We start from the raw sequence: 18,140 nt of genomic DNA, 5'->3' as shown, positions 1-18,140 counted from the left end.
TTACTACTGGACTAAAAGCCAAATATCAATTAAACATTTTGAAGAAAAAATAGATGTATTAATCCCAGCTTCATCCCTTGGTTGGCATGTCTGCCTTTTGCTGTTTGTGAGGTTGTGTGTGGGTGTGAATGTGTGTGTACGTGAGACCTGTTTTATAGCCTGTGTGCTGAACACACACCGTATACACATACACATTCACGTCCCTATGATACGGGTGCCCTGCAAAAATTATAAAACTGTTTCATTCATCCAACCTCAGAAATGACTGGATTTAGCATTTTTACAAGATGGGATGCAGAGGCACGTCCCCTCCGCATGCCATCTCCCATGAGGACAGAAAAGAACATCATACTTTATTTTATGACCAACAGGTCATTCGTCTATATCTGCTCTTTAAAGCCACTGAGGACATTTGCCAATCACCAGGAGAAACTAAATAAACAGAGCTAAACAGTGTCGGCTCTCAGTGGCTGAGTAATTATGAGGAATTCCTCTTTAAATAGAAGTTTAAGTAAATATAGAAAGATCACTTTACAGAAGGCTGCTCCGGCAGAGGTGGGGGAACGGGCAAGTGTGAGACCCCTTCCAGGTCGAGGAGGAGGTGAAGATGAGGCTCTGGAGAAGTTCGAACCACGAGATTCGGCTTCTACTGCCACATGTCTCTAGCTGGAGGGCAGGAAGCAATGTGTGGCATTGCTCCTGTCTTCGTGTTGGTAGGTTTCAATTTCAGACGCTTCATTCATAAAAATGGCTCCTGTTCTGGGCCTGGGACTGAAACCCTGGCCTCTCTGTCAACCAGCTCACCAGGGTGTCTGTCCCTTTGGGCACTGTGCTGAGCCCTGGGGAAGGGCTGGGGTGTGGTAACAGGTAGACCTTGGGCCGCCAGCTGGACACGATGAAAGACGTCATTGGGAATGCCTAATAACTAATTAATGACACTGTTTGATTGGTGTCTGGCAGGCAGAAAGGCCAGTGGGTGATGGATGAGTCAGAGGAGACAGTCGTTGCGCTGGTTGGGAGGCAGAGGGCCATGGAGGCTGGTGGTGGTTCAGATAGGCAGTGGGTGTGGAGAAGGCATGCCAGGCAGCAGTTGCCGGGGGAGCAAAGGTGCAGAGGCTGGCAAGTGTCAGGTGTAGGTAGAGTGCAGGACTAGAGCCCTGTGGCTGGGGCAGACGGACCTTGTTGGCAGCAGTAGGAATGATGCCAGAGGGGTGGGGCCAGCTCTGGAGCATCGAGAGGGCTGGACCGGTGGCTGCTCCTGACATAGGACGTCTGAGCTCTAATCACGCTCCGCCCCCGACTTGGGAAGCAAGTTTAGGGTGTCTCTGCTGGCAGCTGTTGGGGGCTGGCGTCACCTTTGGCTCCATGCATTGAGCACCCAGGCTGGGGGGCACGAAACAGCCGAGAGCATTCCCTCACCCAGCGAAGAGTTCCAACCCCCCAGTACGTTCCAGGCACCGTGCCGGGTACTGGGGATGCAAAGAAAAATCAGCTGTGGTCCCTGCCCCAGGGAGCTCACTGTGCAGTGGGGGGCACTCGGGGACACGGAGAATCCTGCTGGGTAACCGTCACCCCCGGAGCAGAAAGAAGTCACATTAAAAGAGCCTTCTGCTGGGGGCTGGGGGCAGCGTGGGGGGCACTGCTGACCTGGTCTTGATTGCGATAGTCGGGTAGAGTCCCCCTAGTCCTTTACCCTGGGGGTTTGTTGAAAATGGCAGGGCCTGTGCTTTGTGAGAAAGCATATCCAGTCTACACCACTTGTAAATGCAAACTATGAACCCCAACAGTCTCCGGACCCCTCAGAGGAGCTGGAGCAGGAGCTCCTTCCAGGAGCAGCCAGGAGGCACCTCCTGCTCTGCACCATCTCCAGCCCTGGACCTCGGCTTTCTCACCCCAGCATTTTATTATACAGTTATTTCTTAAATTTCAAACATGCAGCAAAGTTGAAAGAATTTTACAACCGTTTGTGAATTTTACCAGCACCTAGACTCTCCCGTTAACATCTGACTGAACTTGCTTTATCATTCGTCTCTCATCCTCTCTCCATCCGTCATACTTTTCAGGACACATTTCAAAGTAAATCAAAGACATCAGTTCATTTCCCCCTAAATACTTCAGCATGCGTGTCGTTCACGAGGGTTCAATCTTTGTTCAAAGTGTGTTTTCTTTTGATATAAAATATATACACAATGAAATGCACAAATCGTTAAGCGTACATTTGCTGAGTTTTGACAAGTGAATACAGCATGTAACCCAAACACCAGCAAGATACAGACCATGGGCATCATCCCAGAAAGCTCCCTCGTGGTGGGCCTCTGCTTCTCACTTGAGAAGGCTCCTTACCACATTCTCACCCAAGACTGCAGGCTCTGCCAGCTGCATCCCACAAAAGTCTGACAAGTCCCAGGCCGGCCCCGTGGCTTAGTGGTTAAGTGCGCGCGCTCCACTACTGGCGGCCCGGGTTCGGATCCCGGGCGCGCACCGACGCACCGCTTCTCCGGCCATGCTGAGGCCACGTCCCACATACAGCAACTAGAAGGATGTGCAGCTATGACATACAACTATCTACTGGGGGCTTTGGGGGGAAAAAAAAAAGGAGGAGGATTGGCAATAGATGTTAGCTCGGAGCCGGTCTTCCTCAGCAAAAAGAGGAGGATTAGCATGGATGTTAGCTCAGGGCTGATCTTCCTCATAAAAAAAAGTCTGAGAAGTCCCCACCAAAAAGCCCCACCCAGTGTAGGCTGCCCACCACACTCTGTTAACACAGGGCTCTGTGATGATTTCTCTCCCCTCCTCTGAACACTCTGTGGTCCCCCCGTAGAACTCCAAATTCCCCACGGGCAACAAGAAGAGTCGCCAGCTTGAAGGCTAGAGCAGATGTGCTCCACACAGTGAAACACCCAGACACGGTCTGAGTCATTCCTGCACACAAACTGGGAGGTCCTGGAAGGCTTCCCAGGGGAAGTGGCACTCAAGTGTGGTTTTGAGGCATGAATAGAAGTTCGCTGGATAAAGAGGGGAGGGCATTCCAGAGCAGGTGTGACGGTCTCACAGGTGTCAACCACAGTGTATTGGAGAACTCTAAGGAGAAGGAAAGGCTGGAATGTGGGTGGAGGGGTGGGGGGAAGGAATTGGGAGGAGGAGATGAGGGCAGACAGGGGCGGAGATGAAGGCAACCTCTGTAAAGAGGACTTTGTCCTAAGAGCAGCGGGGAGCCCTGGAGAGGTGTTAGGCAGGGAAGTGGCATATCCAGGCCCCCATGTTTCAAAGTTCCCAGTGGCTGCTATGTGGAGAAAGGTTTGAGGGGCGATGAAAGGGGAAGCAGGAAATCCAGTTATGAGATTATTGCAGGTTCTGGGTGAGAAATGGTGGTGGCCTGGACCAGGCTGGTGGAGGGAGGTGGAGAGAAGTCAATGGAATGGAGACTTAGGTGGTGGGATGAAGTGAGAGCTTAGTTGGGTGGTGGGGCAGGAAGGAGCACAGGACAAGGTGGATGAAGCTGTGCTTTCTGAGCTAGGGGACCAGGGGAGGGGCGGGTTGGGGGTGGGCAGGTTGGATATGTCTGTGGGACGCTAGGGGAGACGTTCGGTAAGCAGCTGGATGCGGCAGTCTGGAACTCAGAAGAGAGGGCCAGGCTGGAGAGAAGAGTTGGGGTACACGTAGCATTGGAAGCTATGATTTGGAATAAGTCCCTCCTAGGAGACTTGGACAGGCCCCAGGAGACCCTGCCTTTTGGGCAAGTGGTAAGGGAGACTGAAGCATCCGTGGAGAGGAGACCTGGGGGAGGAGGTGCTCTAGAAGCTAGGGCAGGAGCCAGAGGAGGGGATGGTCTACAGCATCAGCATTACCGAGAGGTCCCCAGTGGGACGGCCTGACAACTGGCCACTGGAAGATCACAAGGTGAGGCTGGAGACCATGAGGAGGCCCAGGCAGTGCAGGAGCGGACACCCCAGGCTGGCCCGGCCTGCAGAACTGGCCCTGTCCAGCTGCTGCCGCCCATCGCCACCCACACCTCTTCCTGCCAGGGAGGTGGTTGTCTGGACAGCGGGTGGGGGTGGGGGGGCACTGTCCAGCCGGTGCTAGATAGAGGGGGGGTCAGACCATGATGCCCCCCTGTGTGTCTGACTTGAATTTGAGGCTGACAGGCAGGTGTGTATGAGCCTTCACTCCCACCTGAACAGAAGATGCTGCTTCACTTGCTTGGCTCAGGTGGCCAGGTAAGGTTGCTGCCCCTCACCTGCAGGAGAGACCAAGTGTGTCAGTGGGCATCCCAGGTGAGCAATGTGCCCTCTGGCAGGAGCTGGGGAGGGGAGGTGTGTGGGAGAAGGTGCCCCTTACCTGGAGACAGGTAAGTCTCTAATTCAGAGGTTCTCAACCAGGCCGCATCCCAGACCAATGGAATCAGAGGCTCTGCGGTGGGTCCTGGCACCAGTGTTTGTCAAAGCTCTCCAGGTGTCTCCCCCACACCGAGGGTGGAAACCCCTGGTGTAGGGAGAGCAGAAGCCAGGTGTGGGGCTCTGTGCACGTTTTAGGTTAGTACCTGAAACAACAGAACCCTGACAGGAGGCTGGACTCAGAGAGACCGAGCTGGCCACATTGCCTCTCCATCCTAACATGGCTCTTCCTTCTCCCTCCAACCCTCAAAAGGTGGGTGTTGTCTACTCCAGGAAGGGCCGCCCCCATCCCAACCCCCAGCCCCAAGTCTTGACCCAGTAAAATCCACTCAGTGCCCTCCTTCCCCCAGCCACTGGGGAGGCCTGCAGGCCACCCCAGCACTTCTAGAAAACCACTCTGTTTGGGGTCCTGTGCTGGACAAGGTCGCTGCCTGTGGCAGGCCCACAAATCAACCCTGAAGCCCCTCCCCAGCATTAGGAAGGGGAGGGTCACCTGAAGGCCCCTCACCTACCTCTGTCTTTGGATTAAATCAGAGCGCAGAGGTGGGGCAGCTCACTGGGGTCACTGAGTTCAGAGCCGGGCTTTGCTCCAAGTGGGAGGCCAGCCAGCTTGGCAGTTTGGGGCTCAGGAGAAGGCGGGGAAGGGTCAGTCAGAGATGACATGGTGGCGTCCTTCCTGGAGGAGAGCTGCTGGGAGGTCATCCTCTGCTGGGAATCTGGAGATCGCAGGCAGGACCAGGATCTGTCCAGCCTCAGGGCAGGGTGGCCCTAGCACTCTCCCAAGAGGAACTCAGGAATGACTTGACCCTGCTGTGACCTGTGGCCTCTTTCTGGCCTCATTCCTAACAGGTTCTGCAGAGACAGGCTAATCTAATCTCTTCCTGGAGTAGGAAATGAGAACGCTACAGAGAGGTTAGGTGACTTTCCCAAGGTCACACAGCACAAGGCAGTGGAGGCAGTTTTAGAGTCCAGGGCTCCTCATGCCTGACCCAGGGAATTTTAAACGCACCGCATGAATCATTTCATAGTCCGTGAATACTGAGCACCCATTCTGTGCCCTGCTCCCTTCTCCGAGGCTCGCTGAGGGGAGGGACGTTTATGTGTGTGCAGCCCGGGAGCCAGCAGCTGGGGGGTGGAGACCCATCTTGCACACTCACAAAACAATTGTATGCCTCAAGGCACGCCCGCACGTGGTACCCAAGGGCGCCCTGCGGGACAGCCCTCCATGAGCTCACAGAGGATTGGAGGTTGGGAGGGGGAATCCTTGCAAATTCAGCAGCATCTCTGCTCGGACTAGACTGGGTGAGAGGCAGGTAAGGTCTGGGTGAGCAGCGAGGCAGGCGGAGGGTGTGTGAGGGGTATAGGGCCTCGTGGGTCACCAGCCACAGGGACGGAGGGACAGGGACGTGGCCAGTCCTGAGGCTGGGCCCTGCCGCGCCAGAGAGCGAGCAAGCCAGAACAGATGTGAGGACAGGGGGTGGAGGGAGCAGGGCCGAGGCCCAGGACAGGTGGGGCCTCTCAGGCTGTGTCCAGACCTGGCTTCCCTGCCCCTTTCTCCTTCCTTCCCGTTGCTGTGTGAGCACCCAGGTATCCAGCCTTAGAATCGTCTTTAGGATGGTGACGATAGGCCTGCAAGCCGGGAGGGGGCAGAAGGCTCTGCAGAATGGCACCGAGGATTCGGGACTCAAGTTGCCTCTGAACGGGGGCTTCTCCCCTGCCCTGGCCTGGCCCCTCCCTGGGGTCTTTGAGCCCCCACTGCAGGTCGGCTCCACCCCCACCCGAGTTAACTAGGCCGGAGCTGGATAAGAATTCAGTGCTGGGCCTTTGGGAAGTAGAAACTGCTAATCTTATCCACTGGGCTCTGAGGAATTTGGCAGGGCAGGAGGAAGGGGCTCCAGGGACCGGGTGGCCGGCCCCAGCCTGTCTCCCCCGCCCTGGGGCATGGGGGCGCTCATTATTAATAGCCCTGCAATAAACCCCAGCGATAAGCCAGCTCCTCCTCCCACAACACAGACAGTCCTTCGAGGCTGGAACAAGGAACTAGATGAACAAACCACCAGACCCAGCGTGGCTGGGTTTTGTCTGTGTAACAAATCTTTGGCTTGATGCCATAGCCTGTGTCCAAAGAGGTCTCACACCCGCTGGTCCACCCAGTGTGCCAGGAGAGTCTCTGTTCTACGGACGCAATGTTCATCTAACCTCGGTGCTTTCTCCAGAGATGCTGTCTCCCTCCCTGCCAACCGAAGGCTGACCCAGGCCTGGCAGCGGGTTCCAGCCCCACCTCTCTGTGAGGCTCCCTGGGCCCCACAGTCTGAATCTTCTAGCCAAAGCAGAGGCAGAGGCATGCCGTCCGGTAGTGGTCCCTTTCCTCCGAGGGTCCTCCATCTCCAGTTTGTGAATGCCCCAGGAGAGCAGCAGCCAGCCTCTCCCCTCTGGGTCCCCAAAGCACTCTGGGAGATATTTTGTTTGTTTGCAGTTGTTTGTTGACTGAATAAATGAATGAATGAATCACAGAAGTTAGCCCACCTGGTTCCTAGATGCGGCCTTAAGAGTGATAACACTGCTGACAAGTTTGTGAAAGCAGAGCAAATGCGCCGGGGTACAGCTGGGGGCTGGGGTGCTGCCTGGCACGTCAGGGCCTGGCCTCCTCTGCTGCCAGCCATCAGGCCATGAGAGGCCTCCTCAGGACACTGAGATCTGGGCCAGGCCAGTGCCTCAGGGCACACCCCAGTGTCAGCTCATGAGCGCCCTAAAGCACTCAGTAGCCCACTTCCCAGGGTCCAACAGAAACACCCAAAGCCCTGGGTGGGGCTCTCAGCTCTGGCTGATTCAGATCTTGGCCCTGCCGTTGCAGGGCCTGTGACCCTGGGAAGGCCTGCTGCCAGCCCGGGGCCCTGAGCATCCTCCCTTAGCTGTCACCTCCTTGAGGCTGAGGCTACATGGCAATGACTGAGGCTCCCCTGGGGCCTGGGGCCTGCACGAGCTCTGAGCCGTAGGGCAGGCCTGGGAATGACCCTTCTGCCTGCCTCACAGGGCCTCGGTGCTGGGCAGGCCTTCCTGGGGCCCACTGGGTACCGACGAGGCAGGCCCTGCTCCTGGAGCTCGGCTGGGGAACGGCAGGAGCTCCCGAGACTGACGCCAACCGCAGGTCCAGAGGAGCCTCAGAAAAACATGACTCTTTTCCTCCGTACGAGCAACTTTTGGAAAACTTTTAAACAAAGAAACCACGTGGGGAGAGTGGAAAAGAGGGAAAGAAGGAGAGGGCAGGAGAGGGCAACTTTTTTTTTCTGAGAATACTTATTTCTCTCTGAGTGGCCAAGCAAGGCCTAATCCCAGCAATTTTGGGGCCAGATTCAATAAAAACTCTGTCTGCAGAGGCCTGAGCAAAGCCACAGAAAATAAATACTTCGTGGCTTGTCCGGTCTCCTGCTGCCCGGAGCCCGGAGGGCCTTTCTATTGACTCTCGGCCCAGTGGGATATGGACCGAGTGTGGAATTCTCTCCCCAGCCAATCAACTTCCTCTCCCCAGTTAGACCATTTAAAAAATCAGAAGTAGAGTTTCCGGTGTGGAGGGGAAAATACAGAACAGAACATATTTGGTTGAAGGAAGAAGAAAAGAACTGTGGAAAGGCTAATTTATTTTCAATCAGAGCCAGAAGCTGCTGAACTGTCTTGTTTGTGTAAAATAATATTTGGGGTTGGGGCCTTCCCTGAGCTCTCACACCTCCACCTCATGTCTCCTTAAAGAAACTCCTGTCTCTGCAGGAGGAAGGCCCCGTTCTCTTAGAATGTGGCTGTTGTCAGGTCTTCCGGGGGACACGGGGCGCAGTGGGGCTGCCTTGAAGGCCATGGGGCTCAGCTCTGGGGGCTGAAGGGCCACCTGCAGCTCTGCAGACCTTGCTAGGTGACGATGGGGAAAATCAAGGGCACAAAGAGGATTGGGAAACCAGGAGAGAAAAATACTCAGAGCCACAAACAATGACGAGTTGAACCGAGATTCACCAGTCAAAATGGAACCGACTTTTATAAACAGGGGAAGTATAGACATTGATGTTGTGGGGTGGGGGGCTTTTCCAGGAACTGGGGATGAAAGGAAGGGTAAGGCATCACTGATGGGTGAGCAGGTGGTCCAAACAGAAACGGGAAGATGGCAGGAGAGCACCATTAAATCCCACCAGGGGCCTGGGGCCCGAAAATCCCCAACTTTTCACGGGGGTTACAAGTCAAAGCATTTGGACAGCCATCTGGAGATGCGAAAAGTCCTAACTAACCCCAAGGGCAGGCTGCAAGAATGTGACCTCTTTCCGCTTCCTACATGGTCTAGACCCTCCCTCACGCTGGGTGCCTGGTAGGCTCCAGAGAGAGGGTGGATGTTGGTGTAGGGGCTGAGTTTATGCTCTTCTCCTCTCCCATGCCATGTCCAGGAAGAAAACAATGGTCCGTTCTTGTCTTCCAAGGGAAGGACAAAGCAGAAGGCTGGAGGGCTCTGGGCCCGGGTTCTGTCTGGGGGGCCTGAGCCTGGAGAGTCATGTCCCCTTCTTTCAGCTGCTGCCACCTGTGGGGGCCTGGCAGGGCTGCCAGAGGGTCACAGGCTCGGCCTATAAATGCTTTCCCGGACATGACATTCCACCTTCAGAGACTTACTCTATTAAGTTAAACACTTCTCCCCAAGTTCTTGTTTGAAATGCAGATACTCTTGAGTGGGCTGATTCTGAGAACAAGTGCCTGTGACTGACTCGGGGACTGGAGGATGGGAGTGTCCTGAACCGACCCCACGGGGTTTGGGTTAGCCGTTCCCTTTCTGGTGGAGGGAACTGTTCCTCACAGCTCTCCCTGATGGCCCTCAAGGTCAGGATTTGGTGGCTCATTGGACAGAAGGAGAATCTCACAGCCCATTTTTTTTTTTATTGAGGTAACTGGTTTATAACATTATATAAATTTCAGGTGTACATCATTATATTTCGATTTCTGTGTAGGCTACGTCATGTTCACCACTCAAAGACTTCTACTTATGAGTGAAATCATATGGTATTTATCTTTCTCCCTCTGACTTATTTCGTTTAGCATAATACCTTCAAGGTCCATCCATGTTGTCACAAATGGCAAGATTTCATCTTTTTCTATGGCTGAGTAGTATTCCATTGTGTGTGTGTGTACATATACATACCACATCTTTTATGTGTGTGTGTGAGGAAGATCAGCCCTGAGCTAATATCCATGCCAATCCTCCTCTTTTTGCTGAGGAAGACTGGCCCTGGGCTAACATCTGTGCCCATCTTCTTCCACTTTATATGGGACACCGTCACAGCATGGCCTGACAAACGGTGCCTCAGTGCACGCCCGGGATCCGAGCCCGGGATCCGAGCCCGGGATCCGAACCCGGGCCGCCAGCAGCGGAGCGCGAGCACTTAACCACTACAACACAAGGCCGGCCCCTATACCACATCTTTATCCATTCATCGGTCGATGGACACTTGGGTTGTTTCCAAGTCTTGACTATTGTGAATAATGCTGCAATGAACATAAAGGTGCATAAATCTCTTTGAATTGTTGATTTCATGTTCTTTGGATAAATGCTCGGTGGTGGAATAGCTGGATCATATAGTATTTCTATTTTTAATTTTTTGAGGCATCTCCATACTGTTTTCCATAGTGGCTGCACCAATCTGCACTCCCAGCAGCAGTGCATGAGAGTTCCCTTCTCTCCACATCCTCTCCAACACTTGTTGTTTCTTGTCTTGTTAATTATAGCCATTCTGACAGGTGGTGTGAGGTGATGTCTCATTGTAGTTTTGATTTGCATTTCCCTAAAAATTAGCAATGTTGAACATCTTTTCATGTGCTTGTTGTCAAAGCCTGTGGTTTTGGGGAGGGAGAAAGGAAGGAAGAAAAGGACGAGCAGAATGTGCTGAAGACAGTCTTAGGTCTGGTCCACAATTTCAAACACAGAGTAGTCGTGGGTAGTTCAAAATAAGCTTTGGAGGCAGAAGCTACTTAATCTCTCTAGTAACTGTATTTACGAGTGGTGACATGTCAACTAGTCAAAAATCCAAGTATCTAAAATACCCCCATAGGACCAGGATTTAAATAGAAAAGACTTCTGAGCAGCCAAAATAATGTCACAAACCCACACGCTAAAACACGAGCTCTTTGTTTATTGGTGGGACTTTAGTCAAAACCTTGAACTCATACTTTATAGACAATTGTAACTGCCTGCTTGAGTTTATGTCCAAACCCAGGGATGAGTAAAAGGTAAAAGGGGGGAAAGTACGTTAAAAGAAAAGAATGATCCAAACTCGGCTAGACTGTTTGGAATAGAAGGAGGGGCTCACCTTCACAGCCCCCTGAAGTCATGGCCCAAGAAAATAACAGGCTTCACACAGGGGACCACAAGTCACCAAGAAAGGCTTCAGTTCTGCTTGGGGAGTATGTGCTAGATTTCAGAGAGAATTATATTAAAAATTGAACACAGGGCCAGCCCCGGTGGCCTAGTGGTTAAGTTTGGTGCATTCTGCTTTGGCGGTCTGGGTTCAGTTCCCAGGAGCGGACCTACACCACTCTTTGGCAGCCATGCTGTGGTGGTGACCCACATACAACAAAGAGGAAGATTGGCAATAGATGTTAGCTCAGGGCGAATCTTCCTCAGCAACAACAAGAAAAAATTGAACACAGCTTTGAACAAGGAACATAGCTCTCTCTTTTAGAGGGATAAACACTCATTTATTGGAGGAGCATCAGGTTTCTCTTCCGCTGAGCTGGGAATAGAGATTTTACTGCACAAACCTTTGACTCCAGCACTCTTCAGCTCCCCCAAGCACTGTTGGAGGGAACAAGAGAACTGAGCCCTGCCCCTCGAGCCTGCATCACTGAGCAGCCCAGGCCCACACTCAGCAGCACTCAGACCCTGAGACATCTTGGGCTATTGAGTTCTCCAAATGTGGCTAGTCCAACTGAGGAAGTGAATCTTTAATTTTAATTTAAATAGCCACATGGGGATAGTGGGTACCGTTTCTGGACAGCACAGTGACCCTTGAGGGGCTCCAGAGGGTCTTCTTGGGCTGCATGGAGAAGCTGCTCACTGCCCTGGGCTACCACAGGCATTCATTCCTTGTACATGCAACAGTTATTAAGCACCTACTGTGTACCAGGCAGAAGAAGATTATCTTGGGAAATACTTTGGTGAGCTATCAGTCCCTCCCTTCTTCTCCATTTTTCCTTCCTTTCATAAGCAAATCTTGATTGCCTACTAAATGCTCGATACTGCATGACAATAGTTCTCAAACTACAGTGAGCAGTAGAATCACAAGGAGACTTGTTAAAAATGCAGCACTCCCCTCCCCACCCATTAGATCTACTGAATCGGAATCTTCCGGGGTGGGTCCTGCATCTGAGGCTTCCCACAAAGAATAGAAAACCTATAGCAGTTGCTTTTCTACCAAGAGTTTGTAATTTGGAAGGTGTGATTAAAAAAAAACAAAACCAGGCCTGTAAATAGTGAGCTCTTTTTACGAACAGCTATTCCCCAAGAACTGTCTGCAAATACCCCAGAGGGGACTAATACCAGAAACCTTTTTACGGTGACACCTTAAGGGAATTCCTTGGGCAGCTGTTTTCCTACCACGGGGGCGAATAGTGGCAGGGGAAGATCTGGCCTCAAGTCCCGCCCGTGTGACCTTCACAGAGACCTTGCCCTCTCCCATTCTGTCCCCTATCTAAACTGGGAATCAGCATCCTCAGTTTTGATGTCACTGGGAGAGCAAGACACGCGTCAAGGAAGGTGACAACCTTGAGGCTCTCAGGGCCCTCAGGGCTGGGAGGGGTTCTGTCCTGCAAGAGGGCATGAGAAAAGGGAGTCCCCCCAAACAAAGGACATGTAGATCTTTCTTCACTTTGGGAAATTTTCAGCTTGGAAAACATTATGTTCTAATTGGATTCCTGTTCAAACAGAATGCATTTAGAAAATGTATGGATTTGGTGTCTGCTCAGACTGGTTTGTTGGGTACTTTTTGAGTAAAATAAAATGGACTTAAGTAATTAGTCAGTAAAAAAATTCTGAGTTCAGGGTGGAACATTTCAGGGGGAAAGTTTTGATTCACTGGTTCAGGTCAAGTCCCTGTTGTTCAAATCAACTCAACCATCATTTATTTATTTACCTAGTTTGTTCCAGGATGGGTGTGGGACAGTCTCAAGGAAATTCTGCTCAGCTGGAGAAGGAGAAAACTAAACCATCTTACTCCCCATGAGGAAAATACCCAGGAACCCCAACAGGGTGCAAGTTCTGGGTGAGGCTGGCCATGGAGGGTGATGTGTGGATGTGGGCACTGAACATGAGTGACGAGGGCTTTCCCAGGCAGAGGGTGATGAGAAAGGGAAGCAGGAAGGTCTGCGAAGCTGTGGGGTGCACACAGTCACAAAAGAAGGGGAAGGGGGCAGTTTGGTCTGTGGGGGGCCTGTGGGCTTGGAGAAGTGCTCTGAGGACACCATGAAGACTGCCTGCCTGGCCTCTGCGCTAGAGACTCTGTCCCCACTCATGGTATGGGAGCTCCATCAGTTCAATAAATACCCTGGGCAGAAAGAACAGCCTTGTATTTATTCACGTATTTATTGGTTTAACAGCTTTATTGAGATATAATTCATATACAACACAATTCATTCATTCAAACTGTACAATCAAATGGTTTTTAGAATATTCACAGATATGTGCAACCATCACCAGTGTCAATTATTTTTATCACCTCAGGAAGAAACTCCATACCCTTTAGCTATTACCCTCCTATCCCAGCAACCCCAGACCCCCACACCCACCCCAGCCCTAAGCAACTACTAACCTATTTTCTGTCTCTATGGATTTCCCTATTCTGGACATTTCATACAAATGGAATCATACAATATGTGGCTTTTTGCATCTGGCTTCTTTCACCTAGCAAAATGTTCTCAAGGCCCATCCATGTTCTAGCATGTATCAGTACTTCACTCCTTTTTATGGCCAAATAACATTCCGTTGTATAGACATACCACTTTTTGCTTATCATTTGTCCGTTCACGGACATTTGGGCTGTTTCCACCCTTTGGCTGTTGTGAATAATGCTGCCGTGAACATTCCTCTACAAGTTTCCATACAAGTCATTCCTGTTATGACTCCCAGCTTACAGATGAGAACTTATGTTTTCATTTTTCTTGGGTATATACCTAGGAGGGGAACTGCCAACTGTTTGAGAAATGGCCAGACTGTTTGGTATTTACATATTTATTTTGAGGAGAAGGAAACAAATGAGGAGATGGCAGTAATAATGGAAATCTGCTCCAAGCCAAGGTGAGCTCGTGTTGGGGGAAGGGAGAGGTTAGGAAAGCAATCAGATCACAGTGAGTGGCACTGCTATCATCCCAGGGACAGTGCCAACTGGGAGGAGACAGGCCAGGCGCAGGGCCAGCACCTGTGTCCACCCACCTGGTGACCGACGATGGCACCTCCTTGTCCCTGCCCCACCCTTGCACAAACCGAGGCCCAGGCTGGCTCTGAGTCTTAAGGGAGCACAGCAAATATGTCGGTGCCCCAGCCTGGCATCTCTCCCTTCGGAGACAGTTAAAGGTAAAGATACCAGGTCTGGCAGGGTGAAGAGACTTGTTCAAGGTCATGTTCGTCCTGGCACATCAGTTGAGCTCCTACTATGTATCAGGAACTGCTAAGCGTGTACAGATATTCTGTACACACAGGGCTCACCACGTGCCAAGCCCTCTTCTAAACCCTTTCTCAATCTAATTGCTTTAAACCCTTCCAACAACCCTGTGAAGGGGTTCCTGTTTGACTCCCACGTTTTGATTGAGGACACTGGATCAGGGGTGAGCCAGCTCGCCAAGGCTGACTAGCTCAGCATGATGAGGCTGGGATGTGACAGCAGCCTGTCTGTCTCCAGCGCCACCACACTACACCGCCTCAACTATTCTCTCGCAAGGACAAGGTTGACATTCTCATTTCACAGACGACGACACTAAGGCCGGGTCGGATACCCTTTCCCAAGCCTGGGGACTCAAGCCCGGTCTCCGGCCCATGCCAAGGCCTCCCTTTACGGTGATGGGGGACAGAGCTCAGCATACAGCAAGTCACAGCCATTGGAGGTGCAGGCACGGGCCTTCACCTAGTGCCACATCCTCCAGGAAGTTCTCTATGACTGCTCCCCCAGTAGGGATTACAGGACCCCTCTCTGGGCTCCCAGGGATGCTCCTACTATGGCCCTGCTCGCTGTGTGTGTGACCATTGGTGTGTAGGTGGCCGATGCCCACTGACTATGAGCTTGACCTCGTCCCCTCTGCATCTGCAGCACTGAGCCCAGGCCCTGCCCCAAGCAGCTGATGAACAAGCCTGTGGGGGATAAATGGGTGAACTGTGACAGTGAGGTCCCAGTAATCAGTGACAGAGGGGCTTGGGGAGGGAAGAGCTGGGCTGTGCCTTAAGCCAGGTCCTGGAGGTGGGGCACCCAGAGCAGTGGAGGGGTGAGGGGACCCCACATGGGACAGGGACTTCCAGTGGGGAAGGCTGGGGGTGTCCCCAGGTCCTGAGGTCTAACAGTCCAGAGAGGCCTGGAGGTGGGGGGACTGCTCTGCTGTCGGGGGGTAGGTCAGAACCATGGCCAGTACAGCTGGGGCCTTTGTGCAAATGAGAAGGCGGCACCCTTCCTCCCTCAGGGGCATCCAGCCCTGCCCAGGACCCTGTGAGCTGCAGGGACCCCTCAGCTGGGCCCCTTGTGGAGGACGCAACCTGCACACTGTGCTGAGATCCTCTGGGGGGTGTGTGTGTGTGAGTGTGAATTTGTGCTGCAGTTTCTAAATCTTCCCAACTGGTTGGCCTCCGAGCAATGAGGAGGGGGAAGCAGAGGTGTGAGGGTCCCGGGTCCCCGAACCAGAAGTACAGGGGGGTCTTTCAGAGGAGGTCACCGTGGCTTTCCCCCTGCCACCTGGGAATGGGCCAACAGGTCCCGCGATATGCTGAGAACCGGCTGTTGGTCCCGCACGGGCAGGCCCCAAGCTGGCCTTCTGCTCAGACAAGACCTTCCTTCCGTGGGCTTATCCCTCACTTGGTGAGGGGAGAGGTCTGGACAGACAGGAAGGAGGAGTCAGGGGAGGAGAATGTTCCCGAGAGGGTCAAGGGATCCAGTCACATCAGGCCCTGGTCACGAAGGACTGTGGCTCAGGGGGAGAGGCCCAGGAGGACACACTAGGGATCCACAGAAGGAAGAAGAACGTTTTGGAGACCAGAGCTGCCCAGTAGTGGAGGCAGCCACTTCACCAGGGAGCGGGACCCCACCAGGGCACGTGTTCCAGCAGAAGCTGCAGCCCACCGTCAAGTGGTGTAGGAGGCATCTCTCCTTTGTGGTGCAGGCCATGGATTAGAAAAAACCCCCGAGGGCCGGCCCCGTGGCTTGGCGGTTAAGTGCGTGCGCTCCGCTGCTGGCGGCCTGGGTTCGGATCCCGGGATCGCACCGACACACCGCTTCTCCGGCCATGCTGAGGCCGCGTCCCACGTACAGCAACTGGAAGGATGTGCAGCTATGACAGACAACTATCTACTGGGGCGTTGGGGGAAAAATAAATAAATAAAATCTTTAAAAAAAAAAAAAAAGAAAAAACCCCCGAGATCACTTCCACTCGGAGGCTCTGTAAGGGGAGCAGGGCCTCCTGGGACACCTCCCTTCCAGGATCTGCACTTGCCCTTGACCCCTGGAAACTGCCTCATCCTCCCTCACTCCCCCCCACCTCCAAACACCCCAGGCTATCAGCACCTGGAGGGGAATTCAGAGCCCACGCTCCCATTTTACAGATGAGAAAACTGAGATCCTTACAAGAAAGGTACTTGCCCAAGGCCCCAGGGGTGGTGGCTAACATTTATGGGCAAGTCTTAACCCAGGCACCCACCTGAGCCCTGCCCCACATCTCACTGCACCTGGAGGGGACTGTCTCCAGTTCACAGAGACGAGAGAGGTTCATCTGTCCCAGGTCACACCACTGGAAAGAGGAGGGGCAACTTCTAACAGGGTCCCCTCTGCCTCCAGAGCCCTTGCTGGTGACCCCGAACCTCAAACCTCTGTGTCCCACACTCAGCGATCCAATCAGATAAGTCCAATGAGAAATGCAGACAGTCCCTTTCAGTGACGTCCATCAGGATAAGCCTAGTGAGGCCAGCAAGTCATTTTATCTTTGAGTTTGTTTCCTCCATTGTAAAATGGGGGAAAAAATGGTAATATTCCAGAGTTTGTAAGATTTCAGTGAATAACATAACGTAAAGCCTCTCTTTGGAGCCCTCCACAGATAACATTTCTCCTTCCTCAATCTCTTTCCCTCCTCAAAGTGACATTGGTATAATATTTCAAGTTATTTCTCTCTACGCATTCACAAATGTGAAGAATGACGCAAAAGGCTGATTAGCTACATGCCCTTGACAAAGCTACTACTGAGATTGATGGCCTCAGTCACCTTACTGAGATCTATCTGCATACAGTAAATGCACTCATTTTACAGTTTGGTGAGTTTTGACAACTGTATACACCTATCTAACCACCTCAATCAAGATATGCGACATTTCCATCATCCCAGAGTTCCCCACCCCAGCGACCTCCCCCTGCCCCACCCTCAGACAACTAAGGGCTTTTGGTGGATTATGGATTAGATCTGTCTTTTCTAGGGTTTTTACAAGGGGGTGTATGTATTCTTTTGCGCCTGGCTTCTTTCACTCAGCATAATGCATCTGAGATTCATCCCCTGTCGCGTGTATCGGAAATTTGATCTTTTTTTTTTTTCTACACAGGATTCAACAAGTGAGCCGGATGCTTCAGTGTGGCTCCTCGGACAGGCTGGGCCTAAGAACTGACCGTTTCCCGCTCAGCTGTGTCTTCAGGGCTAACCACACGGGGCCTGGCCCATAGTAGGCGCTCAAGTTTGTTGCAAGTAAATTCATAAAACATGCAATATTTGTGAAAAACCTAAACCGCCAGAGCGAGGTGGTGAGTCATTTCATTGCTTTCCAAGCAGCCCCACCAGAGTGGAGAGGAAGGGGTCAAACTTCAACGTGATGAAGTGGAAAGGACGGTTTAAAATAAAGAGCTTAAGCCGATTTGGGAATACTAGTCCCTGTGTTCAATTATCCAGCATACCTCGGCCTTCCCCGCCCCCGACCCCACCAGGGATAATTAAAAGCTCGACGCCTCGGTCCCTTCCCTGGGGAGGCGGCGGTGCTCCCTGTGTGAATGGGCTCTGAGGAATGAATAACGACACAGTGGCCTCATTGTTCAGCGGCCGGGGAAACTGAGGCCAGAGGGCGGGAGGCAGGCCGCCGGGTGACTGGAGGCTGGGTCACCGCGTGAGTCAGCGGCGCAGACAGGCAAGATTGCTGTCATTAAGGTTTACAGGTCCGCCGCCGCCACCGCGGCTGTGCAGCCCGCGCCCCGCCCGGCCCGAGTCCCCGCCGGGGGCGCGCCGCGCTCGGGCCACCACGCCTCGGCGCCTGCCAGGGGCGCCCCCGCCTCCTCCCGCTGCGCCCCGAGCGCCGCTGCGGGAGCTCGGCCGCCCGCGGGGGGCTGGGGAAGGGGCCCTCGAGGCAGTCCCGGCCCCGGGCCCGGCCCGCCCTGCCCCGCAGCACCTCCTCCTCCGCCCTCCTCCTCCGGCTCCCCCGGGCCCGCCCGCCCCCTGGCAGCGCGCTGCTTCGGGCTAACACAGGCGGCTGGAACCTGAGCCCCGGGGTGGCCCCCGCCCCCG

At 53.1% G+C, this 18,140-nt stretch overlaps 1 protein-coding gene across 1 annotated transcript in view; it reads left to right on the top strand.

Annotated features, from left to right (window-relative positions):
* Positions 1–17,271, top strand: part of DYM (dymeclin) — a 437,675-nt gene extending 420,404 nt beyond the window's left edge. The window contains exon 17 of the mRNA XM_087439193.1: positions 17,194–17,271. Coding sequence (XP_087295319.1) covers positions 17,194–17,256 — 63 coding nt within the window. The 3' untranslated portion in view covers positions 17,257–17,271. The remainder of the gene's footprint in view (positions 1–17,193) is intronic.
* The last annotated feature ends 869 nt before the right edge of the window (positions 17,272–18,140 follow it).

The sequence above is a fragment of the Ceratotherium simum genome, chromosome 14, assembly GCF_057802395.1.
Source record: "Ceratotherium simum simum isolate JZ-2026a chromosome 14, ASM5780239v1, whole genome shotgun sequence".
In the NCBI taxonomy this organism is placed as follows: domain Eukaryota; kingdom Metazoa; phylum Chordata; class Mammalia; order Perissodactyla; family Rhinocerotidae; genus Ceratotherium; species Ceratotherium simum.
This window is presented reverse-complemented; position numbering and strand designations above follow the sequence as displayed.